This window comes from Trachypithecus francoisi, unplaced genomic scaffold (genome assembly GCF_009764315.1).
Source record: "Trachypithecus francoisi isolate TF-2019V2 unplaced genomic scaffold, Tfra_2.0 Contig01440, whole genome shotgun sequence".
NCBI classification, from domain to species: domain Eukaryota; kingdom Metazoa; phylum Chordata; class Mammalia; order Primates; family Cercopithecidae; genus Trachypithecus; species Trachypithecus francoisi.
In genome coordinates this window covers 12,821,261-12,848,275 of record NW_022681431.1, presented here as the reverse complement: position 1 = coordinate 12,848,275, position 27,015 = coordinate 12,821,261, and the positions used below count along the sequence as shown (strand labels likewise).

The following is a 27,015-nucleotide window of genomic DNA, read 5'->3' as shown; positions in this document are numbered from 1 at the left end:
TGGAGGTAATTGTTATTATTTCCATTTTATGTGTAAAGAAACAGACCAAGTGGGCGTGGTCTCACTGTTTATTACATTGCTATGAAAGACCAATGAACAATTATTTGATTTCCTTAATTCATGGTCATAAAGGAGACGAGTGAAGTAAGTCTTGGCTTGCTGCTATCTCATACTCAGAGCATGGGCTCTGGTGTCATTTAGACCAGGATTTGAATCTTGGCTTGAATACTTGCTACCATTAGGACCCTGGAGAATTTACTCAACTCTGCAAAACTTTGGTTTCTTCATCTGTATATATTCCTCACCCTTCGAGGTTATTGTGAGAATTTATTTATTTATTTATAGTTTTTTAGAGACAGCCTTAAACTCCTGGCCTTAAGCAATCCCTGTCTCAGCCTCCCAAGTAGCTGGAACTACAGGGTTACATCACCATGCTTAGCTAATTAAAAAAAAAAAATTGTAGAGATGGGGTCTCGCTATGTTACCCAGGTTAGTCATGAACTCCTGGCTTCAAGTGAGCCTCCCACTTCAGCCTCCCAAAGTGCTGGGATTATAGGCATAAGCCATTGTACCTGGCCCTGTTGTGAGACTTTAATAAGATAATGCATGTACAGTACTTAATACAATATATAGCATACAGTAAGCTCTCAGCTTAAGCATAAATGTTAGCTCTTGATATGGTTTGGATTTATGTTCCCACCCAAATCTCACATTCGCCCCAGTGTTGGAAGTGGGGCCTGGTGGGAGGTGACTGGATCATGGGGGTGGATCCTTCATAAACGGTTTAACACCATCCCTTTGGTGCTGTTCTTGTGACAGAGTTCTCATGAGAGCTGGTTGATCTCTCTTGCTCCTGCTCTGCTTCCCCTTCTGCTATGATTGTAAGTTTCCTGAGGCCTCCCAAAGGCAGAAGCTGGTATGCTGCCTGTGCAGCCAGCAGAACTATGAGCCAATTAAACCTCTTTCTTATAAATTACCCAGTCCCAGGTATTTCTTTATAGCAGTGTGAGAATGAACTAATACAGCTCTTACTGCAGCAACTGGTAGAAACAAACACCTGGCTGTGTGTGAACTTGTAGCTCTGCGTGTTCTTGGGAATACCAAGGGCCGTATCGTGGGTGCAATCCCTCCCCTCAAGGCTTTTGTGCCCAAAGTGCACACAGAGGTAGAAAAAAATTTTGCTTAGGCTCAAGAAGTTGAGGACTGTGGTGGAATAGGATACTGCTATCCGAATACCCAGCATGCATTCCCGGCACTAAAGAGCAAGACTGCTCAGGGATAACACTGAAATGTGCCAAGTCTTTGGGAAGAAAGCAAAAATGCCTCCTCTCCCTCCTCCCTGTTTTACAGCATCTCCATCAACTGATTTGATCTGGCAGGTTCCTTTCCATGGCAGCCAGACCCACAGGCCACCCAGACTCATGAACGATGGCCATGCTGGCTGCTCAGAGACTGGATCAGGAAGGCACTGACACAGCAGCTCCATTTCCTGAGCTACTTCCAAGAGCTGGAACGGGAAAGAAGTCATGTTCTGCTGTTTGTGGGGTGTGAACATCCTGTGCCAGAGATCACAGGACCTCCAGGCCAATGTCATGGCAACACACCAAATGACAGAAGTGTCCTATGTGCAACGGAGAGCTGCCTTACCCCATCTAATTGGCCTTTACTTATTTATTTATTTATTTATTTATTTGAGATGGAGTCTCACTCTCACTCAGGCTGGAGTGCAGTGGTGTGATCTTGGCTCACTGCAACCTCCATCTCCTGAGTTCCAGCGATTCTTGTGCCTCAGCTTCCTAAGTAGCTGGGATTACAGACATATGCCACCATGCCCAGCTAATTTTTATACTTTCAGTAGAGATGGGTTTTCGTCATGTTGGCCAGGTTGGTCTCGAACTCCTGACCTCTGGTGATCTGCCCACCTCAGCCTCCCAAAGTGCTGGGATTACAGGCATGAGTAACCTCATCTGGCCTAATTGGCCTTTTAATAAGTCCTCTGACACCACAAGCCTGGCAGTGCAGTCACTGTGGGTATGGTCTTCTGGGTGGTCAAGTAGTAGGGGAGGGTACTATTAATTCTTAACCCTAAGAACGCAGCATTAGACATGGTGACAAAAGTCTTGGGTTCAAATTGAACCTTTCCCATTTATTATCTATGTGACTGGGAAGTAAATCACTTAAGCTCACTTGGTCTGTTTCTTTATCCATAAGATGCAAATAGTAACAGCTACGTCAACCCTATGTTTTAAGATTATAATCAAGTAATGGATATGAAATGTGCATAGAAAGTGTCTCTTAAATACTGGTTGAATCTGAATCTTGCATGGCATGTTCACTTCAGCTACTTCAGAATATAGTTGTCACAGTCTATGACATTTAAATAAGTGGGATAATGATCTGTATTTTAATAGGTCTCTGAGGGATATCCAAGAATTCTGAGATTGGAAAAGCAGGGTAGAGGAGGAGGAAAAAAATCACTTATGCACAAGTTGAAGAAATTTAGAATGAAACTAGATTCCAAAACAGTTACCAATAACAACTAACCAAGGAACCACTTCTGCATTTTAAAAAAGAGCTAGTCAGGAGGCAAAAATCCCAGGCCACCATCAATTTGGATATATGACTGAATTTCTCATTTTCCTAAAGGCAGTGATATCTGGAGCCTGCATATGTGCCTGAGTTAATCAGAAGATTAATGAAATGATTAATGAACTCTGTAGAGGTGACTGTATACATGATCAGCAGGCTACAAACATGTTTTACTACTCTGGCAAGTCTGCTTTTCATACTCTGTAGACAGTGGTCCCGGTTAGGGGGAGATGAAGAGAAAGAAAGAGAATCAGTCTGGTATTGATTTAGAATCCACTGTTAAGAATAAAAATAGATACAGCCCCAAGCATCTGAAAATGACAACTTCCGAGGCTTGGTCATTTTCAGGGTATTTTTAGTTTAGTTTAGTTTGTGAGACAGAGACTCACTCTGTTGCCCAGGCTGGAGTGTAGGCATGCAATCATGGCTCACTGCAGCCTTGAACCTCCAGGCTCAAGTGATCCTCCTACCTTAGCCTCCCAACTAGGTGGGATGACTGGTGTGCGCCATCACACCCAGCCAATTTTCAAATATTTATTGTAGAGATGTGGCCTCGCTATGTTGCCTGGGCTGGTCTCAAACTACTGGGCTCAAGCGTTCCTCGAGCCTCATCCTCGCAAAGTACTGGGATTATAGGTGTGAGCTACTGTGCCTAGCCAGGTTGTTTTTGTTTTCTTTATTTGGAGTGGAGCAGCCTCAATCCAAGCCCCATCTTTCCTGGTCATCTGTCACCTCCATGGGATCAGAGATCCTGGAGTCTGGTCATGGAGGGAACTGTAACATTTTTTTCAACAAAATTAAATGCCTTCAAAGACAAAATGAGAGCAGTAAGCATTATTCTTTGGCAACTCTAAGATCAAAAGAATGCTGCGAACAGTGTCATTAACTTGAACGTGCCCACTGTTTGCCAGGTTTTCAGTGAAAAGTCATCACTGGTTTACCTACCTGTTCCCATGATCAATTTTGGCTGTGACTTTCTTCTTGAGCTCTGCCAGTTCATCCTTGGGGAGCGTACCAGACAGGATCTGGGACCGCCACTCAATCAAGCTGTATGTCATCTGCTGCAGCTGGCGGAAGAGGGTGAGCTTGTTGTTCTAAGATGAGAAATAAGATGGAGAAAAGAGTCTTTAAAAAAGGTGTGACAGAGGATGGGAACATCCTTAATTTATTCATTTGTTTTTAACAGGAATGTCAGACACATGAGAGGGAACATCTTTTGGCTGATTCTTTTTCTTTTTATTTTTTTTGAGATGGATCTCACTCTGTCACCCAGGCTGGAGTGCAGTGGCACAATCTTGGCTCACTGCAATCTCCGCCTCCCAGGTTCAAGTGATTCTCCTGCCTCAGCCTCCCCAGTAGCTCAGATTATAGGTGTGTGCCACCACACCTGGCTAATTTTTTTTTATTTTTAGTAGAGACGGGGTCTCATCGTGTTGGCCAGGTTGGTCTCGAACTCCTGGTCTCAAGTGATCCACCCACCTCGGCCTCCAAAAGGGCTGGGATTATAGGCTTGAGCCACCATGCTGGCCTGGCCGATTCTCTTTTTTTTTTTTTTTTTTTGAGATGGAGTCTTGCTCTGTTGCCCAGGCTGGAGGGCAGTGGCACGATCTCAGGTCACTGCAACCTCCACCTCCAAGGTTCAAGCGAGTCTCCTGCCTCAGCCTCCCAAGTAACTGGAACTACAGGTGCATGCCACCACACCCAGCTAATTTTTGCATTTTTGGTAGAGACGGGGTTTCATCATGTTGGCCAGGCTGGTCTAAAACTCTGACCTCAAGTGATCTGCCCACCTTGGTCTCCCAAAGTACTGGGATTACAGGCATGAACCACCGCCCCGGCCTGATTCTTTATAAGGTGTTATTTAATCAATCGAGTCATATAGTAACCTGCATGCCTCCAGTGATTTTAAGAAAATATATTAATAGGAATGGCTTTGTCCTGAGCCATTTCTATACCCTCCCCTCTTGCAACTGTGGAAACTGCTGATTGTAGGGTGGACATTGGGTCATATATCATAAACATATCAAATCTTCCATGTACCCTAAAACTCTAGCCATGTCCCCCCTGGGTTTAAAGCCCTCCAGTGAGTTTCAATGTCCTCCAGACACAGTGGATCACACAAGAGATCTTTCCATATCTTGACTCTTCTGCACATTCCCAGCTGCATTTCATACCCAGTCTCCACCCCAACAATCTACGTTCCCTTCCATGCAAAGCCATGTCCCTTTCTCTCCAAGGCTCCAGATTCTCTCAATATGTTACTTCCTCTTTTGTCCTCTTTCTCCAAATCTGCCCCCTACCCCTATCCTTTTCTGACTCACACTACACCCTCTGCCAACTGGTAATTCTGACTTCTTCAGTCTCAACTTAGATGTCTCTACCTTGAAACTTCAACTTCAGGTTAGCAGTCCCATCCACAGTGCCAAGAATTTGCTCCCATGATAGCACGGAGAACCCTGGATTACACTGGCTCATCTGCCTCCCTGCTTAGCTGGTAGGCCCTTATAGGACAGAGAGCCTGTTCATTTGTGTGTCCCTAGTATACAGCTGGTACAAGTAGGCACTCTGGCAAATGTACTAAATGAGTGAATTATGAATGGAGAAATACTAAAAAATATAATTCTAAAGATTAAAGTCCCCATTTCCCCAGACAATTGTTAGACCATTCACATATTAAACTGTTCATCTTGGTTTCACTAGTAACTCACTGTAACCAAACCAAATTACCTTACAACTAACTAATCATTTGTTTTTCAATCATTTTCAAATCAAATACTTGACATCTAAGCCCTCACAACCTTCTAAATCAAGCTTGTCCAACCTGCGGCCCAATACAACTTCATAAACGTTCTTAAAACATCATCACACTTTTTGCAATTTTTGTTTTTTAGCTCGTCAGCTATGATTCGTGTTAGTGTACCTCATATGTGGCCCAAGACAATTCTTCTTCCAATGTGGCCTAGGGAAGCCAAAAGATTGGATACCCCTGATCTAAATGATTGACTGCTTCATTTTAATTTTTTTTAAGTCAACGAGCATCCACTATGTGCTGGAAATAAAGTTTCTGCCCTCAAGGATCTAACATTCTAGAGAAGGAAAGACAGCAGTAAGAAAGTAAATATATACGCTATATATTGTATCATAATATATATACACACGAGATAATTTCTGATGATGAAAAATGCAAGAAGAGGCCGGGCACGGTGGCTCAAGCCTGTAATCCCAGCACTTTGGGAGGCCGAGACGGGCGGATCACGAGGTCAGGAGATCGAGACCATCCTGGCTAACACGGTGAAACCCCGTCTCTACTAAAAAAATACAAAAAAAAAAACTAGCCGGGCGAGGTGGCAGGTGCCTGTAGTCCCAGCTACTCGGGAGGCTGAGGCAGGAGAATGGCATAAACCCGGGAGGCGGAGCTTGCAGTGAGCTGAGATCCGGCCACTGCACTCCAGCCTAGGTGACAGAGCGAGACTCCGTCTCAAAAAAAAAAAAAAAAAAAAAACAATGCAAGAAGAAAAATAAATAGGACAATATGATCTTGTGTATTTAGGGGAAGGATGTTACTTTAGGTACAGTGTTCAGAGAAAAGTCTTCTGTGTATCACTTTTGAGATGTTAAACAAAACTCCGTAGAACTCCACTCAATCCATATATACTATGAATCCATTTCTTTCTTTCTTTCTTTTTTTGAAACGGATTTTTGCTCTTGTTGCCCAGGCTGGAGTGCAATGGTGCGATCTCAGCTCACTGCAACCTCTGCCTCCCAGGTTTAAGCGATTCTCCTGCCTCAGTCTCCCAAGTAGCTGGGATTACAGGCATGCGCCACCACGCCCAGCTAATTTTGCATTTTTGGTAGAGATGGGGTTTCTCATGTTATTCAGGCTGGTCTCAAACTCCCGACCTCAGGTGATCCGCCCTCCTCAGCCTCCCAAAGTGTTGGGATTACAGGCGTGAGTCACTGCACCCGGCCCCATTTCTTTCTTCTTTATAGTTGAAAGTCATTATATAGTAATATAACCATTTACTTCCGAAATTATAGGAAAACATTCTTCTTATCTGCTATAAAAACAACGCACACAGGCTGGGCGTGGTGGCTCACGTCTGTAATCCCAGCACTTTGAGAGGCCGAGGCAAGAGGATCACTTGAGCCTCAGAGTTTGAGACCAGCCTGGACAACACAGTGAGACCTTGTTTCTGTAAAATAAACAAAAAAACCCCAAAAAACAACGCACACACAGAGAGAGATGTTGACACCTTTACAACAATCTTCTCTAGTGATGTCCTTCTATGACGATCCTAGGGACACAGATTCCCGGACCAGGTGTTGACTAGAAACAGGGCTGAAAACATCCAAAATCCTCATTAACAAAGAATAAACGAGGAGGAAAGAGGCCTCGGTGTCAAGTAGGGGGCAATGAACAAAACGGAGATTAGCAGAGTGTGATGAAACCCTAACAGAAGTTCAAAGTTCTGTGGCAACATAAAGCAAAGCGATGAAGAAACCATTTATCTATGATTGCAATGTGCTCTGTTAACACTGCTGACCTTAAAAAACACAGAAAGCAAAGCCTGTTTAAAATTTTGAAACTACCTACATTTACTGCTTTTAGAATTTTCTGAATTGCCTCTCCCTCATCCCCCAGTCCTTAGCAAAACATAAAAATGAAGCTTTTAAAGATACTACTTTTAATGAGCAAAGGTAAAACCCTGCTTTCTTCCTTCAATCCTACCTAAAATATTTCCATTTCATTTTCTTCAAAAGTGGAAAAAGAAGTGAGAAATTAAGCCGATCGGTTTTTGCCTTTCAAAATTGTTAGGCAGAAAGGGACTCTTTTTTTCTTTCTTGCAACGCATTTGTCCACGCTTAGTTATTCAAAATGTTTTCTAATGTTAAGATACTGCTTCTCATAATATGGTAAAGAAAGGGTTCAAAGGCTCCGGGGATCCTGTGTGTGAGACAGTGCTTTGTTTGGGGCACATGTGCACAAGTTCTTAGTCTCAATTATATTAGATGCTATTCGTGGCAATTTAATTATTGCCCATCCATACCAGCCTTGTGTGCCAAGTTCATCCCCCAAGAAAGGATGAAGACAGTCATTCTTCTCTGATCCACTGTGCCAAGTGAATTCTGAATAGACAAGCTAGAACACAGCAAAGGAAGCAATTTCCCCATTTACTTCAAGGAGATGGACTAGGTTGCTACATTCCTAAGAGCATTCTAAGCAAGATGTTTCACATAATAGCTGGTCCCTGACACTTCATGGGTTTTGAGGGAAGCATATGAGGACAGGTGAAGCGAAAACCAAACACTCACCAAAAGAACATGGGCTGGCCGGGCGCAGTGGCTCACGCCTGTAATCCTAGCACTTTGGGAGGCGGAGGCAGGTGGATCACCTGAGGTCAGGAGTTTGAGACCAGCCTGGCCAACACGGTGAAACCCTGTCTCTACTAAAAATACAGAAATTAACTGCGTGTGGTGGCGGGTACCTATAATCCCAGCTACTCGAGAGGTTGAGGCAGGAGAGGCTGAGGCAGGAAAATTGCTTGAACCCGGGAGGCAGAGGTTGCCGTGAGCTGAGATCACGCCATTGTACTATAGTCTGGGTGACAAGAGAGAAACTCCATCTCAAAAAAAAAAGAGCATGGGCTAAGCTCCTCTGAGGCTCTATTTTCTCCCCAGTTGCTCTCCTTCCAGCTCTTTCTCTCCTGAATCCCATACTGCCTAGGCCTGCCTATTCTAGAAGCCTTCTCGGTTATCTCTTGTCATCACTCACTTCAGCCTTTTCTGCATTATCAGCTACTGTCACACCATCCAAGAATTTCTGTGACCATCTCCACAAAAGACAGCACAATCCCGAAACACAATAGGGACTCAAAAACAAACTTCGACAGCTTAAATTTAAAATAACACTCTGTAATACTCTGCCTTCAATTTGAGTGAATGGCTCCACAAAATAAAGCGATCTAAATTTTTTTCAAGATAGCAAAGATATTCCTGCATTTGCTTAGAATTTCTCCCTCTTCTACTTGGAGATACCTGTGGCCTCACTTTTTATAGTTTTAGTCCAAATATTTATAACATTTTTTTTTTTAACGGAGTCTCGCTCTGTCACTGAAGCTGGAGTGCAGTAGTGCAATCTTGACTCACAGCAACATCCACCTCCCGGGGTCAAACGATTCTCCTGCCTCAGCCTCTCAAGTAGCTGGGATCACAGGCATATGCCAACACAATGAGATAATTTTTGTATTTTTAGTAGAGACAGGGTTTCGCCATGTTGGCCAGGTTGGTCTCGAACTCCTGACCTCAGGTGATCCTCCCGTCTCGGCCTCCTGATGTTTGTAACTTTTTTTTTCTTTTTTTAGAATGTCTAGAGATAAATACGAAGTCACAAGAAAAAATAGCTTTGCCTTCAATATTCACAGGAAAGCAGGAGTCATTCATTGAGTATTATAGAAATTTGAGGGGCCATTTAGATGATGGCCCACTGCACTGGGTGTCAGAAAACCTGGACTCTATTCTTCATTTTCCCAAGGAATGCAGACCACAGGGCTGGGTAGAATGATTCATGCCTATAATCTTAGCACTTTGGGAGGCTGGGGTAGGAGGATTGCTTGAGCCTAGGAGTTTGAGACCCGCCTGGGCTAAAGACTGTCTCTACAAAATGGCAAGACTCTGTCTCTACAAAAAATAAAAAATTAGCCAGATGTGGTGGTGCACACCTGTGGTCCCAGCTACCGGGAAGGCTGAGGTGGGAGGATCGCTTGAGCCTGGGAGTTTGAGGCACCAGTGACCTGTGACTGCACCACTGCCCTCCTGCCTGGGTGGCAGAGCGAGACCCTATCTCTGAAAACAAAAAAGAAAGAAAAACAATGCAGACCACAGTCAAAAACCCTTTCTCTGGTCTTCTACCATTTCGTGTATGAAAGAATCGACATTCACTCTGTTCACCAACCTTTCCTCTTCCATGCAGATTTTATGACTTAGAGGGAAACAGGCTTGGCTGAAAGTATGGGTGCTTGAAAGTATGGGCTGAAAGTATGGGCTACTCGAATTCTATCATTAACTTGCTATGTGGCTTTGGGCATGTTCCCTGTAGGGTAAATGCGCATGTAAAATAAAGAGACTGGCACTAAAATCCATTCCCAAGGATAAGCCTCTTTGAGTCTGTGACTGAGACATTAAACTCAATTACTCCTCCCAGGCAGCTTCCTGATTAACTGCATCTGACTCTGATCATCTCATTCGCTTGCACACTCAGTTGGCACTGAATCAAATTTTCCCGGTGCTGAGCTCTTTGCAATCAATCTCATGCCTTTTCCACGAAGCTATAACACCTGGGTCCAGATGGGGTGTTTTGGTCCTTCTGTGTTCTTGAGCTGCACTGACTCCAGGGACCCTGGGAAGAAGAGAATTCCCACCGCCCCGAACACGCTTCCTATCCATTCTAGTGCCTTTTCTCTCTGTCAGATAAAAGCACAGTCTGACCAGCAAAGGTTTGATCTTTAAAGAAACCATTCAAGTTAAAGGCCATTTTTTGCCTCCTAAAGGAAAAGAAATCCTGACAGCCAGGCAACCAGGTCAGAGGAAATAAAAACTGGAAAAATACCCAAAGCACCTCCCATGTCTGGTGCCTGTCAGTCAGTCCCACGCCACATCTTGGCTCTCTTGTTAAAGCCACCCTGAAGCAGGGCTTGCAACTCCCAGATAAGATGCCCTGACAAGAGGACAAAGTTTGCTATGGGAATTTTCTCTTCTTGGTAATAAGAAATAAGATGCTGGTTTCAAACCATGAGACCAGCTTAATTATGCTTCAGAGCTTACGTTCCAGCAGCCAGTAATAACCACCAGTTCAAAGAGATTAGAATCGAGCAGCTTTAAACTGCCTGGATATGCGATGATGGGAAGAAAGGGCCATTCAGTGTGTTCTGCAAGTTCCCCTGCCCCCCCTCCCCATTATAGGCACTTTTTCTGCTCCTGATTTTTCCAGAACTATAGACAGCCACAGGGTTCTTTATTGCTGGCAAATTTTAAGTGAGGGGAGATCAAACTACATTTTAGCAATTAAATTCACTTGACTGGCTTGGCACGGTGGCTCACACCTGTATCCCAGCACTTTGGGAGGCCAAGGCAGGCAGATCACCTGAGATCAGGAGTTTAAGACCAGCCTGGCCAACATGGTGAAACCCCTTCTCCACTGAAAACACAAAAATTAGCCAGGCGTGGTGTAATTCCAGCTACTCTGGAGACTGAGGCATGAGAATCGCTTGAATCCAGGAGGCAGAGGTTGCAGTGAGCCAAGATCACGCTACTGCACTCCGGCCTGGGCAAGAAGAGTGAAACTCAGTCTCAAAAAAATAATAATAATAAAAATAAATTCACTTGATTCAACACTATGCCTTAACTACCTTCTATCACCAAAAATGATCTTCTATCTCTTTTCCATAAGGAGTAGGAATAGATTCAGTCTTCCACAGCTAGCCTGACTTACAAACAGCCTGACTGATCACAATTCACTGAACCCTTTCTCCCATGAGAATATGAGGAATAGCACGAAACTAAATCTTAGGGTGAGATGGTGCACAGCGTGTTTATGGCATCCAAACAGCTTGGAATTTCCAGGACAGTCCTGTATTTGAAACCCCTTGCCCTACTGTGTCCACAAATACACTGCAATTTTTCAGTTTCAAGACCAGATTTTTAGTTGAGAAAGTATGATCCTTTGACTTGAGATGTAGAATTGTTTATATTCAAAAAGTATAAATGAGTTGTTATTGAAAAGATAAAGTTAAACATTACACGAATCCGACCGTGTCTACGTCACTGCATGGGCATCTGCCCTGATGCCACCTCAGCCGTGTGGAAGCAGGGAGAGGTGTTGACAGAAAGGAAAAGAGGCCAAACATCAGCTCACTGGATCTGCTTTCCAAGGCTGGGAAAAGCAGCAGAGAACAGTGGATAGAAAACCTGAAGCCCACTGACCTGGTTAAGTCACTGCAGGGCTGGAGGGCAGCTAGACATTATCTACCCACCCCTTCTGCCGGAAGCTGGAAGACGAGGAATAACCACAGTAGGTGGGCAACTGCACCCTTACATGACCTCAAGGCAAATGTCACTAAATCTTCTAGTGTGATCCAGCTCTTCTCTTACACTTCTCATTATCAATCAGCTCTTTCTAGGAGCAGAGTTGTGAGGGGTTAGCCAGGGGCTGTGATGTATTGACCACAGTGTGACAGGTACTACCCTGGAGTTTTATACAGATTATCCCGCTGAATTCTTACAGTAAATTTGCAAGGCACATAGTACAAAAAATCCCCACTTTAGAGAAGAAAACTTAAGGAGATCAAGAGACTTGTCTTAGGCGGCAGGATCAGCTGGTAGCCTTCTGCATCCAAGTTCTTTCTGTTTTGGTTTGTTTATTTTCAGTAACTATTACTGGGTTTGTTATTTTTTCTGAATATAATAGTACATACCCAGTAAGGGAGAAGCCAGAATGTCAGAACTAGTCGGCCTGTCTGACTCCAATGTCCAAGGTCTTGGCACATCACCAGGAGGCCTCCTTGATCACAATGTTCCCTCCTTTCCTGAACAACCACTGAAAACACACCCAGTGACCAGTTCCAACTGAGGCACAGCAGTATAGGGAAAGTCCACCAGAAACTGCTATGTATTTGCAGTTTCTCTGTATTTTGGAATGACCCGGGCCTCCTGGACTTGAATTTAAACTAAGCAGGTTCTCTATGTATGGTGAGAAATTTAGCTTGGCTGCTGAGTGCTCAAGGCCACTCTTCCTAAGACGATTGTTTCAAAGGAAGCGACCTTGGATAAGGGGGCACACAGAAGGGAGCTTCAGAGTCTCGGGCAGGCAGTCGGGTAAGAGGGAAGCTATGCCAAGGCTTCTCAGGAGGAGGGTGTCCAGATGGCTACTGTTTCCAGCTAAGATAACATCAAAATCACATGCTCCCATTGGCGGAGTCCTTGACGGTCTGTCAGCAACATAGATCACAGCCACTCTCTCTTTCCATACTCTCACAGTTCTATGCGGTCAACAAGGCAGCTTTTACATCAACTTTTGCAGAGGAACAACATCCAGCAGACTTGAAGTGCTCAAGTGACTTGCCCAAGGCCACAGAACTGGTTAGAACAGGACCCGCACAGGATACCCAGCTTCCCAATTCCTGGGCCAGCGTCTGTCTCCTAAAACCCACTTCCTCTCCTGAGCGTAAGGCCAACACCCACTAGGGAAGATAATACAAGAGAAAACAATAATAATATACCTAAGGAACAGAGGTACCGTGGGGGGAGTCATCTCTTCTCTCCATTTTGGATAAGTGGGTTCACCTCTGTTCGGTGTACACACTCCCCTCCCCTTTAAGACATATTTATGATTATTCTACATGGTTACTGTATAACTGCTAAAAATAAATCACAGCTAGGCAAATATTTTTCCTTTCTAGAGTAATCACCAGTGTCTACATGGCTGGGCTTAATCTGGTTAGTGGATTGCATTTTCCCCTCATATGAGACTGTGGATCCACAACGTACATTTCTGGTGAACTGAAACTGAAAAGAACAAGGACATGTACTATAGAAATGTGAGATTTCTAAGACATCACAGGTATCTTTTTTTTTGGAGAAAGGTCTTACTCTGTCACCCAGGCTGGAAAGCAGTGGTACAACCATGGCTCACTGCAGCTTCTAACACCTGAGCTCAAGCAATCCTCCCATCTCAGCCTTCTGAGTAGCCTATAGATTACAGGTGTGGGCCACCATGCCCAGCTAATTTTTGAATTTTTGTAGAGACAGGGTCTTGCTATGTCACCCAGGCTGGCTTCAAACTGCTGGAATCAAACAGTCTCCCAGGTTTGACCTCCCAAAGGGATGGGATTACAGGCGTGAGCCACTATGCTGGCCACAGGTGTCTTTAAAGACATCAAACAGAGTGCCTGGTGTGGTAATTTACAGGGGGAAATGCAAGAGAGAAATAATGCAAGCATTGCTACATACTAGTAGAATCTATATTTATCTTTACTGGACTAAAGGAACTTACAGAATCAGAAAGCAAAAACATCAATAAAAGCGTACAGTGGGTAAAAGGAGACGGGACATGAAAACCAGAGATTTGCGTTTTTACTTGTTTCCTAGTGAACCATAATATTGAGGTTTGCTACTTTGATACAGAAATGTTTCAGTAAGAAGTTCAGAAATTCTGCCTGAAGTGACTGTCAATGCTTTAGGAAGGGATAGGAAAAAAAAAAAAGAGAGAAAGTCACAATTAATATACTAGGATGGTGCAAAAATAATTGTGGGTTTTGCCATTGAAAGTAATGGTGAAAGTCGCAATTACTTTTGCACTAACTATAACAAATCTTAGTAGATTGTTCCTTACTGGATGAGCATGCATCAAAAGCAGAAGCAAGTTTCTCAGTCCTATCAACTGATTGAGAATTTGTACAATGAATATCTTTTAGTCAATCAACAGTAGTTACAAGACATTTTAAATTATTCACAAATACCAAAATAATTATGTTATTAGATATCCGAATTAAAATGAGAAATGTGGTGCCCTCGAAGAGGGGATGGCTTTTTTTTTTTTTTTTTAAACGGAGTCTCCCTCTGTCTCCCAGGCTGGAGTGCAGTGGCACAATCTTGGCTCACTGCAACCTCCGCCTCTCGGGTTAAAGCGATTCTCCTGCCTCAGCCTCCTGAGTAGCTGGGACTACAGGCGCCTGCCACCATGCCCAGCTAATTTTTGTATTTTTAGTAGAGATGGGGTTTCACCATATTGGCCAGGCTGGTCTTGAATTCCTGTCCTTGTGATCCGCCCATCTTGGCCTCCCAAAGTGCTGGGATTACAGGCATGAGTCACCGCGCCTCGCCTTTTTTCCTTTTTTTAACCAAATTCTGCTACTACAACATGAAACTCTCCCATCAAGGAAATGCTCAACAAGACCTTATCACCTTTAACTACTAAGAGATTTTGGCAGCCAAAATATGTGAGTCCTAATTCTTCATCCCCATTCACTTCTTTTTTTTCTCGTTTTTTTTTTTTTTTGAGATGGAGTTTTACTCTTGTCCCCCAGGCTGAAGTGCGATGGTATGATCTTGGCTCACTGCAACTTCTGCCTCCCCAGTTCAAGCGATTCTCCTGCCTCAGCCTCCCAAGTAGCTGGGATTACAGGCACGAGGCACTATGCCCAGCTAATTTTTGTATTTTTAGTAGAGAAGGGGTTTCACTATGTTGGGACATGCTGGTTTTGAACTCATGACCTCAAGTGATCCGCCCTCCTCAGCCTCCCAAAGTGCTGGGATTACAGGTGTGAGCCACTGAGCCCATTCACCTCTTTCTTAATTCTATTCAATGGTAGAGCTGGCCCAATTACTTGTGGATGTGTAGAGGACATAGGTAATAAACTGGGCACACCAGTTGTGTTTTTTTTTTTTTTTTTGAGACGGAGTCTCACTCTGTCGCCCAGGCTGGAGTGCTGTGGCTGGATCTCAGCTCACTGCAAGCTCCGCCTCCCGGGTTTACGCCATTCTCCTGCCTCAGCCTCCCAAGTAGCTGGGACTACAGGCGCCCGCCACCTCACCCGGCTAGTTTTTTGTATTTTTTAGTAGAGACGGGGTTTCACTGTGTTAGCCAGGATGGTCTCGATCTCCTGACCTCGTGATCCGCCTGTCTCGGCCTCCCAAAGTGCTGGGATTACAGGCTTGAGCCACCGCGCCCAGCCCCAGTTGTGTTTTAGCACGAAAAAAACTCGGCCTCACTCATACTCTCCACTCTCATACATCTTTTTTTTTTTTTTTTTGAGAGGGAGTCTCGGTCTGTCGCCTAGGCTGGAGTGCAGTGACGCGATCTGGGCTCACTGCAAGCTCTGCCTCCCAGGTCACACCATTCTCCTGCCTCAGCCTCCCGAGTAGCTGGGACTACAGGTGCTAATTTTTTTGTATTTTTTAGTAGAGACGGGGTTTCACTGGGTTAGCCAGGATGATCTCGATCTCCTTACCTTGTGATCCGCCCGTCTCGGCCTCCCAAAGTGCTGGGATTACAGGCTTGAGCCACCGTGCCCGGCCAACTCTCATACATCTCAAAAAAAAAAAACAAAACCTCCTTTCCCAATACTGATTATCTAATGCATTTCAACACTCATCAGTTTCCAGAAGGAACATGTTAAGGAACCAACCCATGTACATGCAATTCCTCATCCATCAACCTTGTTACATCCACCCAACTAACCAATCAATAAACCAGAACCAGAAAGTACTCTCAATATAAGTGCAAGATGATCGATGAAGGCCACGGAGCTGACAGTAGCATCTCCATCCTCCTTGTGATTTAGGAACTTAACGTGCATTCTCTCTTCAACTAAACATAAAGAGATCAAAAGATCACCTTTATTATGAAGCAGTGTGCCCCAAGGGCCAGATGACGAGTTCAGCAGTAAGTGCTTCTACTGTCCAGAGGGAAACATTATAGATGGTTATGTTTAGAAAATACAATAGAAAGAAGAAAGTATCTAAGCAAGGTCTTGAAGGATGACTAAGTAGAGAAATACCATGTGCTTTTCCACCAAAGGGGTTGGTGATTTCTACTGCTGTGATTAACCAAGGGGAAACAACAGCCCTGAATGAAAATAAAACAACTTCCATGAACTCTTAGAAGTTATGCCAAAACGCGCTTTGGATTATTGCCTTCAGTAGTTAAGATCTAGAGTGAGGTATTCCCAGTAACTTATTAGGATTGGCTTTTGAGAGTTAAAATGAATCAACACATGACTGAACAAAAATCGAGATAAACAAAGCCACATAAAGAAAAGAGGAACATTGCCAGGCCATCAAGTCTAGTCTACAACCTCCCTGAACCTGTACACACATCTAACGAGAGAATAAACATTTGCCATAGGAATTTCTGGTCAGCCACAGAAGGCTGGAACCCATTAACAGAGGCAAGACCCAGTGATGCAGAACTACAAGGGCTGCAGGCAAAGAAGCAACTTTAGAATAAACAGTCTTTGTGGGCGGGGCGTAGTGGCTCACGCCCGTAATCCCAACACTTTGGGAGGCCAAGACAGGTGGATCACTTGAGGTCAGGAGTTCAAGATCAGCCTGTCCAACGTGGTAAAACCCCGTCTCTACTAAAAACAAACACAAAAAATTAGCCAGCCATGGTGGCTCACACCTGTAATCTCAACACTTTGGGAGGCCAAGACAGGTAGATCACTTGAGGTCAGGAGTTCAAGACCAGCCTGGCCAACATGGTAAAACCTCATCTCTACTAAAAATACAAAAGAAAAAAAAAATTAGCCAAGCATGGTAGCACATGCCTGTAGTTCCAGCTACTTGGGAGGCTGAGGCAGAATTGCTTGAACTTGGGAGGCAGAGGTTACAGTGAGCCGATATCATGCCACTGCACTCCAACCTGGGCAACAGAGCGAGACTCAGTCTCAAAAATAAATAAATAAAATAAAAAAATAAAAAGTCTTTGTGGATTCCAAAGTTAACATTAAGGAAAGAGCTTTCTACACGGGAGATGAGGCAGGCTTGCTGCGAATAGACTTTGAGCATCCTTGGTAGCTATTCTCAGCTTGATCATGTTAAACGCTAGATTTACTTGGTTCCGATTCCTGTTTATCATGGAAAGGATGCACTGGTTCCTTGTAATTTCCCTGTGAACTGACACACTGTATTAGCATTCTGAGGTCAAACCAGTGTTGGGAGAAAGAATACTGTGAGTCTGCCAAAAAGGTGACTCTCAGACAACTAACACTATTCAAGTTTCTAAGTCTGTAAGGTATGTGGGCCAAGGTAAGGAATGTCATCCTCATGTGACTAAGCCCTGGAATATTGGCAAATTTCAGTTCACTGGTATACATGAAGAGGCTAAGAGCATGACTCAGGTTCCTTATTAACAAATTAATAATAATTGCCCCTACTTTATAGGAATGTTGTGAGGAGTCACTGCTTCTGGCACTTAGGAAAGACTGCAGAAGTGTTTGCGGTGATTATTATCATTAGTACTTTCACAATCAGCATGTTTCTCATTTGAGAAAAGACTGCTAGAATGATTACGCCCACTTACTCCACTACCCGCTATCTGTGACCCAGCTCTGGGGAAATGAGAATCTGCTGCTTATCAGCCTTTGTGTGATCCAGGGAGGATGCATCCCACTCCATGAAGTCAGTCAATAAGGAGCTGACACCCTGTAAAGGACCTACAGGCTGAGGACCCAGAGTGAACCTGGGGCTCCAAGCCACAAGGGGAAACTCACCACATAGAGCTTTCGCCAGATGACAGCCCATTCTCGCAGAGTGGACGTGAGCTCCTGCACCAGGGGGAGCTCGCCAGGAATCACGGTTTCATGCTGCCTGCAAAGAACCAAATGAGGGTCACTTTATTCCAGGCTGATCGGCACTGCTTTACTTGATGGAGATCAGACTCCCCAACGTGCAAGGATGAGAATGAAACTGGTTGGGCATGAGGGCAGCAGTTGTGTAGGGGACTTTTATCACATCCAAGCATCTGAGAGAAGAGAGAGAATAAGACAGCACAGTCCTCAAAATGGGCTCAGTTCCTGCAATTGAATGAGCCTGCAGCCCAGCCTCGATCTTCCCAATTTGGATTTCTCCAGGAGGCTCAATGACTGAGCCAGGCTGGCCTCAGTGATTCTCAAAGATGGAAGCAAAATATGCAGCATTTTAGCTGGTACCACCAAGCAGCTGTTTCATTTGGAAGGCTGGATGGAAAGGTGTGTGTGGCATGAGTGTCCTGGGGCTATGACTCTACCCAGAACCTGGTTGGGGCACGGGCCAGGGTAGGGGTGCAGGACACAGAGGCAGCACCCCTTTCTGGATAGTCCAGTGTTTTCTTATCATCTGCAGTTTCACAACATAGAAAACGTACACTTAACAAAATCCTTGCTTACTCACAGAAGACTCTCATAAAGGTAGGTACTATGTACTATGTTTATTTACATACATCCTCTCTGGCATTTTTATGATTAGCAAAAAGAAAAAAGGAGAAAGCAAGAGCAAGCAAACAAATGGGAATTGGTGGTAGGACTGCCAGGTTTAATAAGGAAAAATACAGGAGGCCTAGTTAAGTTTGAATTTCTGGTAGAGTAAGAAGATTTTTTAGAAAAAGTATGACCTGTGAAATATCCGGGAAATGCTTACTATGAAAAACTACTTAGTATTTGAATTGCCAATGTAACTGGCAATCCTGTACAACCCTAATTGGTGTGACTGTGCCTCCCCACCTACGTTTTCACCAACATGGTGGGCAGCAGTGGAGGGAGCCCATGGCCGACCGGAAAGAGGACTTCTCCAGCAGGGCAGGAGACCTGGTTTTTGGTCCTGGTTCTGCCACCAAAGAGCTGCATGGCTTTGAGGACATCTTGACCATTGTCTGTGAAATGATGGTGCTGTCATTTCTTGTTCCCTGTGCTGTATCTGGGAGTCTGGAGTGATGAAGACCTCTGTGCTCTTAGGCGGGTCCTTCCTCTTTTTTTTTTTTTTTTTTTTTTACTGTTTTGGAATTCTTTTGGACTCGACCCAGCAACAGTTTCAACGTGTTCTGATGATTGGTTGTTAGTCAGAATGAAAATAAGGCCCTTTGATAACAACACGGAAATTAGAATTGGTGACATACACCTGGGAGATAACTGTCCTGTAACAAGACTGTTCTCATTTAACTATGAGTTTTCTTATCCTGTCACTTTTTGTGGAAACAAGATGATGTTCCAAAGAAATGATGTTGCCCAATTATCAGAGGTCAGTGACAGACCAATGTTGCAACTACCTACGAATTTCCAGCGGTTTGCTATGTGAAGAGGCTTACATTCCTATTTGTGACGCATTTTGGAATGAGTAGGTTTGAGGCCAACGCCTTGAAAGATACTACTCAAAAAATGAAAGGACAGGAGTCATCGGCTCCCACACAAAGTAAAACATGTGAACCTAATTTTAGCAGTGTTAATAAGGAGCAATTATCCACGAGTCACTGCAACAAAAACGCCTGTGTTCTCTCCTCCCTGAGGCACGGGAGCAAGTGGCACAAACTTGTCTGGGAATCAGTTTCATCAGTCTTGCTGTGGCATGGGTCCAAAAATGAGGAGCAATATCTGTTATCAATTTCACTACCTTTTGGAGTTTTGAATAACATTATCTATACCGTGATATTTACACTTTTTAATGAGTTAATTTTAAGTGGAACTGTCATTCTAATTTTGTGAAATCAAGTTCATACAAAATAAAGCTTGCCAATAATAATAATAACAATAATAATAAAGAAATGATGGTGCTGAACTACAACTGGGAACGCTCTTTCTAGCTGTGAGGCTGCATGGCTCTGTGACCCAGCTGTCCATTTTCTCCTCGGCCCCACTCTCCTCTCCATCAGCCCCAGGATTCCAGTCCTACCCCAGCCTCTCCTTACTGCCTCCAGAACTCTCCTGTCCAGAAACTCACCACCACCTAAGTGACCTCTCTCTTCCACTTGACTAAGTGGCTCACTCTTCTTAGCTGTCACAGAGGCAGTACTTCCCAGGACAAATGAGGTGGGCAAGATGAGGTGGGCAAAAAATACAAATACCCAAAATGTAGCAGATCTTATCTGCAGGGCACATTTGCATACATTACCTCATTCAAATCTCATGACAAGCTCATGATCAAAGTAGGGCCAGATCGTTTTCCCCTAATATGCTGTGAAAAACCCAGGATCCCCTTGAGGCTAAATGACTCATCCAAGGCTCAGAGTTGCTAAATGTAGGCTGTCACTTAATCATCTATCTCTCAAGGATCCTAAATTGGGGGCTTCTCAGATCTTATCAGTCAGCATCCCAAATGTTTATGTGTGCAAATACACACACACACACACACACACACATACTATCAGTGAACAGGTAATAAAAATAATGTAGAGGCAAAAGCCCTCAGTTTGCTACTTCTGTGTTTAGTATTCTGGAGAAGTAATGCAAAGGAGGAATTACATCAGTGAAAAGTTTTTCTTCATTTCTCTCTCATAGGAGAAGTAGAACTGACAAGATGACAGAAATTTTTTTTTTAGGGGGGACAGCCTCGCTCTGTCACCCAGGTTAGAGGGTAGTGGTACGATCTCAGCTCACTGTGAGCTCTGCCTCCTGGGCTGGAGTGATTCTCCTGCCTTGGCATTCCCAGTAGCTAGGATTACAGGCGCCCATCACCAAGCCCGGCTAACTTTTGTATTTTTAGTAGAGATAGGGTTTCACCATGTTGGCCAGGCTGGTTTCGAACTCCTGACCTCAAATGATCCAACTACCTCAGCCTCCCAAAGTGCTGGGATTACAGGCGTGAGCCACCACGCCTGGCCTGAGATGACAGAGCTATTAACATACATAAGGCATTAATGCCCTAAGATTATCATTAATGATAATGTTACATCTTCATCATTTTGGGGGAATCTTCCCAGCTTGGAACTTACCCCAGGTCTTCCACAGTTGCCTCTTTCAAATGGATATACGTTTCAGGGAAAATGCCCTACAGAGAAAAGAATTTTGGTTATATGGCCATAAAAACAAAACAAAAACAAAAGCCAAACAAAAACCACCTCAGCCCAAAGTAAAGAGAATAAATGTGAACACCCAGGCAATAGCTAAACTCCTGAGATCAGGTTTGCAGGACATTACTTATACTGGCTGGCTACCTCAACAAAAGCATGGTGGAAACATCAAAAAAGCAGAAATTAAAATTTGGGTTCAGAGAGCATAGGATAATTTGTGAATGAAGAGGCAAACATGCTGTGTCAGCTCAGAGACAACATAATGGGAAGGAGTGTAACTGTGAGCTCCGAAACCCCTCAGATGCTACTTGCCACGAGATGCTTTCCCATAAAGGGTTTCACATAAGGGGTGACATGGAAACTGTGCAGTACTCAGTAGCCCATAAAATAAGTCATCCCTCAGAATAGGCAAGGGATTGGTTCCAGAAACTCCCTTCCCACAAAGCATATACCCAAATCTGCACATACTCAAGCATGGCACGCAGCCCTGCACAACCTGCATGTACTTTTACATAGGTTTCATGTCCCAAGAATATTGTAATTATGATTTGCATTTGGCTAAAAAAAAAAAATCCATGTGTAAGTGCTGCGGAGTTCAAACCCACATTTTTCACGGGTCAACTACATAGTCGATTTTTCTAAAGTCGTTCCTCTCAGCACTCCCACTTAAACCAAATGCACTCAAAATCAACGGGTGTTAGTTACCTGGTTATTTTCAGCACCTCACAGTCTCAAACTGCTCTCCATTCTATATCCCTAAGAGGCAATTCTACATCAGCATTGTAACACTGCCCCTGGGGAACACTTAGGCCTGGAAAGACCTAAGAGAAAGAGGAGAAACTGGTGGACAGAAATCGGAGAACGGAGGACCAGATCTAACCAACAGGAAGCAAGTCCCAGATGTGAGTGTTCTTATGCGTACCAAAGCTTCTGCTGTTTACTGTGTGATATGTTCACGCACAGACAAAGGAGATGCCATCTGGAGACAGCGATGCTGATCTGTTTCATGGTATCTTACATGGAGCTTATAGCTGACACTGTTGGCTAATTGCTCCTAGCCCTATTCCTGGAAGAGTTGGTGTGAACTCCACGAACATGACACGTCACGGGTGACTGATCATAAAGGTGGGAGGGGATGTCCGAGTGCCCAGAGGCATATATACCCACTGATCCTTACTCCACTCAGACAGGAAACCAGTGAACATTGACAGGGTTGTTCTTGTGTCCAGTTGCATGTGCTGTATTTGTCTGTACAATACTCTGCTTTCTCTCTTTTAATCCATTGCCAATAAAACAGGAAACAGCAAGAACATTTGAGATCAAGCTGCTCCTAGCACTGGTGATGACAGAGTGGATCCTGCACATGCTTTCCCACCAGACACAGAGCCCCAAAATAAAAAGGCATCCCTTCTCCTCCTTGCTTTGAGAAGCGGGCAGACGTTGGGAACATGAGTGAGAAAGTATGACTCTAATTCCATTACTGATGAGACCAAGAACACACACAGACGCAAGGTGACAATGACCTCTTTCATTATGGAGGTGGGATTCAGAACCATTTTGGAAAACTGATCAAAAAATTGAAAACAAAAATTAAATGTGTGTCTCCTGTGGGGCACAGTAGACAGGACATTTTCTCAATGTGCCACCTCTCAGGTCAGGTGAGCTTGGCCAGGGAATTCTATAAGTGTAAAAGATACATGCGTAAGCACACCATCTAAGTGAAAAAGAAGGAGATAAGTCTTCTGACTTTATTCATTCATGCATTCATTCATTTATTCATTCGTTGAGACAGTCTCGCTCTGTCGCCCAGACTGGAGTACAGTGGCACAATTTTGGCTCACTGCAACCTCCGCCCCCCGGGATCAAGCAATTCTCCTGCCTCAGCATCCCAAGTAGCTAGGATTACAGGCATGCACCACCATGCCCAGCTAATTTTTGTATTTTTAGTAGAGACAGGATTTCACCATATTAGCCAGGCTGGTCTTGAACTCTTGACCTCAAGTGATCCGCTCACCTCAGCCTCCCAAAGTGCTGGGATTACAGGCGTGAGCCCCCATGTCTGGTCTATTTAACTTTTTTAATGATCAAAACAGGGAACTGTCCTTCGCAGCGCCTGGCATGCAGCAGGCACTGAGTAAACATCTGCTGAATATAGCAATGAGGAAGGCGGGTGTTCAGTTCACAAACTGTGTGCGATTCCTCTGGGGCCTGATTTCTGCAGTTCGGAAGCTCTAGGCCTGTCCCTAGGATGCCTAAGGAACTGTGGGTGTTTCTTCTGCCTGCTGTGCCGCTGCACCATGGTAAATGATTTGTTGACTGTCATCTCTGTGGGGAACCAAACTGGGTTGTTGGAAATTAACCTTGAAGACATTACACTAAGTGAAATAGGCCAGTCACAAAAGGACAAATACTGTATGGCTCCACTTACACCTGGAGTAGTTAAATTCATAAAGACAGAAAGTACAATGGGGGTTCTGAGGAGCTTGCAGGGGATGGGGGACAATGGGGAGTTGGTATCTAAAAGGGACAGAATTTTAGTTTGGAAAGATGAAAGACTTCTGGAGATGGATGGTGTTGATGGTTGTACAACAATGAGCATGTACTTAGTGCCACTGAAATGCACACTTACAAATGGTTAAGATGGTAAGTTTTATGTGATATATATTTTTACCACAATAAAAAAAGTCCAAAACTCATAAAAAAAAGCAGGAGTGGGGTGGGGGAGGTGCTGAGCAGAGATAAACTGTTTAGTTACAAGGATCCAATTCTGGAAGTCAAAAGTGAAATGTTACATTGCTACTACAAAAGAACATCCTTGCTGAAGGTTTTTGAAATCAGAAGGTAAAGGACCAATTAAAATTTTCATGTATTCACAATCTGGTGACTAGTCCCTCCTAATAAACAGAGAACATTCAAGTTAGAAGTATTCGGAAACATAAATGCACAGTGATGAATTTTGTGACATCTAAGCAGATCATAAACAGACAATTCATACTGGGTGTTCAGACATGATTGTTTTCATATTAAAAGAATATTTAAGGCAGGGCACATTGGATCATGCCTGTAATCCCAGCACTTCAGGAAGCCAAGACAAGAGGATCGCTTGAGCCCAGGAGTTCAAGACCAGCCTGAGCAACAAACTGAGACCACCGTCTCTACAAAAAATTAAAAAATTAGTACAGAATGGTGGCACATGCCAATGGTCCCAGCTACACAGGAGGCTGAGGCAGAAGGATTGCTTGAGCCCAGGAGGTCAAGGCTGCAGCGAACCACGATTACACCACTGTATTCCAGTCTGAGCAACAGACTGAGATCCTGTCTCAAATATATGTATGTATGTGTTATATTACCACTCTGTCATCTGTAGGCTTCACCTTTCCATGATGACACTTGGCAATTTACAGTCATAGAATTGCTCTGGTAAATTTGATGCTTATAGAATGTCTCCTATGCCACGACGGCACACAGGAAGTCAGAGTAAACCTAGGTCATGTGTTTCTGATTTACAGCCTATCTCTCAGTTCTGCTTTTCCTTGCTCCTTGTAAGCCACTCACTTGAGTAGAAAAATAAACTAATGATTTTCTAGATGTTGCCCTTATCCACACTCCCACAATTCCGCCGGGATCAATAATCAGTTTCGGAAAAGTACTTGGCTTCTTCGATTTGTAAAACCACTAGCTCCTTTTATCACTCTAAATGACTGAGTCAGCTTATTAAATGACACCAAGAATTTCCATTAAAACATTAGGGCTTGCAAGTAGCTCTGCCCCCTAAAGATGGAGAAATGAGGGACAAAGCACAGGAGAGCATTTCTAATGAGCTGATCTCTTAATGAAGGGATGTCAAAAGCAGAGCAGAATTCACAGCAACTGAATCTGAATTCCCTGTATTATCCCTGGATCTCTCCACACGAAGGATATTTCAACTTAAAACAACCATCAAATAAATGCATGGCCCTTGTCTGTGTCATCGTTTCATTGAATTAGAAAGTTTTTCTTTACTATCAAGAGAACAAAGAGAAACTCTCACTAAAAGATTTCCTCTAAAGGGTGAGATTTTAAGTTTAAAGGTTTTAAGCACTCCTTAATGAACACAAAAAAATTAAAAACATATCCAGAATTTATCATTTAGATCCTGGTGGGGCACCCTATCTATCTACCGTTCAAAGCCAACAACAATGGCACTATTAGCTAGATTGATTTTTACATACACAAGGCCCTCCATATCATGGGTTCAACCAACCGATGATTAAAAATATAGAAAAAATAAAGTAAGCAGACGTTTATTTCCTTGTCATTATTCCCTAAACAATACGGTATAATAACTATTTACATAGCATTTATATTGTATTAGGTATTATAAATAATCTAGACATGATTTAAAGTACACAGGAGGAAACGCAGAGGTTATATGCAAATACGACGCCATTTTATGTCAGGGACTTGAGCATCCATGGATTTCGGTATTGTGGGGATCCTGGAACCAATCCCCTGTGGAAATGAGGAACGACTGTATTAAAAAATCATAGGATACTTTGGAAAGCAAGGTCTTCCATGTTCAAAAGGATCCTTACCTACTGTAGTCTGTGAAAAGGAAGACCTGATCTAGGACCTTGGTTGAATGTAATTGAATTTCCCAGTGAAAAATCAAGAGTTTCATTTGTTCCTTAAGTTCATCACATAATTTTGAGGATGGCTTTTTGTTTATTGTTTTTAAATTAACATTTAAAAAAAAAAAGATTGGGAATTAAGTGACGTAAGTATTCTTACTGTTTAACAAATTCGGAACATCAAAATTGTTAGCTCTAATTGTGCTTTGAAAGAACTACCACCTCCATAACCGTGAGTAAAATTAACACCAATAGGGCTAAAAAAGCAGGAGTGGCCATCATCAAGTACTCTGTGCCACTGAGGATCCCAGAAGAAAAGTTTTCACTTGAGTTCTATCATATTCTCATTTATTCTGGCATGCCTGCTGTCTTGGACCCCTATTTGACGGCCCAGAGAAACTGAAGTCAGCAAGAGATTAAATGAAAATAATTTGGTTTGAAATAAAGACGTGTGACACAAGAATAACTGTGGGTAGAAAAGTTCATTCTCTGGCTTGGGGTGAGAAAAAAGGATCAAAATTGCAGGAGTTGCATTAAAAGCAAACATTCCTTTATTGTGCTAGATTAGTAAACTGTCAAAGTTAACAAAATGTGTATGTGCACACATACGTGTGCAAACACTGAGTGTGATTTAAGCATCAATAATGAAGAAGCAGTCCTGGTTTCTAATGAACCATACCTTGTAGAAAGGTGTTTTCCTGGGCTCTATACTCTTTGGAGAGTTGGGTGTGTAACATCAGCCTGTTTGTGCAGGATTACGTCTTTCTCATGCTGTCCGTGAAGAGTAAGAACCGTGGGTCTGGTCTTGTTTTTTCACTCCTCTTTTGATAAATTCGAAAACGTTTCTCTCATCCCTTTCCTAATTTGCTATTTGGCATGTGAACTAATTGTGAAATAATATGGCCCTATCAACTCTGCTCTTTCAAAAGGAAGTGCTGACATGTCATGCTGCCCCAGTGAGCAGTATCAAAGGAAAAGTGCTGACAAGACCTAAAAGAAACTGAGGGGGGTATTCACATAACTAATAGATTTTCCTTAGCCTGACGATTAGTAGTTTCGGCACTGGCAAAAGGATCCATTTAGGTCAGTATTTTTCAAACTGTGCCTTTGTTGCACAGTAAGAGATACATTCTTACGGCAACCAGTACTACCTACGAAATACATAAAATATAATAAAAACAATAAATCATATACCTAAAATAAAAGTTTCACAAAACAGTACTTACCATTGCATCTCATGTTCTCTACTTTTTGGTTTCATTTTTTGGAAAAAATTGGTTATAA

At 43.4% G+C, this 27,015-nt stretch overlaps 1 protein-coding gene and 1 long non-coding RNA gene across 4 annotated transcripts in view; both read right to left on the bottom strand.

The window, feature by feature from the left end:
* The window catches only part of DOCK5 (dedicator of cytokinesis 5), a 241,877-nt gene that overhangs the window by 129,832 nt on the left and 85,030 nt on the right, over nt 1-27,015 (bottom strand). For 2 of the 3 annotated variants that reach the window (XM_033228969.1, XM_033228960.1), the window contains exons 4-6: nt 21,044-21,099; nt 17,856-17,952; nt 3,535-3,683 (exon numbers count right to left, since the gene is read on the bottom strand). In XM_033228969.1, coding sequence (XP_033084860.1) covers nt 3,535-3,683; nt 17,856-17,952; nt 21,044-21,099 — 302 coding nt within the window. Of the gene's footprint in view, nt 1-3,534; nt 3,684-17,855; nt 17,953-21,043; nt 21,100-25,177; nt 25,613-27,015 lie in introns of those variants that run through there. The other variant, XM_033228979.1, reaches the window with a different exon arrangement.
* Nucleotides 19,088-20,733, bottom strand: LOC117093619. Its single transcript, XR_004441178.1, has 2 exons — nt 20,053-20,733; nt 19,088-19,673 (listed from the first exon to the last, which is right to left on the bottom strand). It is a non-coding gene; the product is annotated as an uncharacterized LOC117093619 (long non-coding RNA).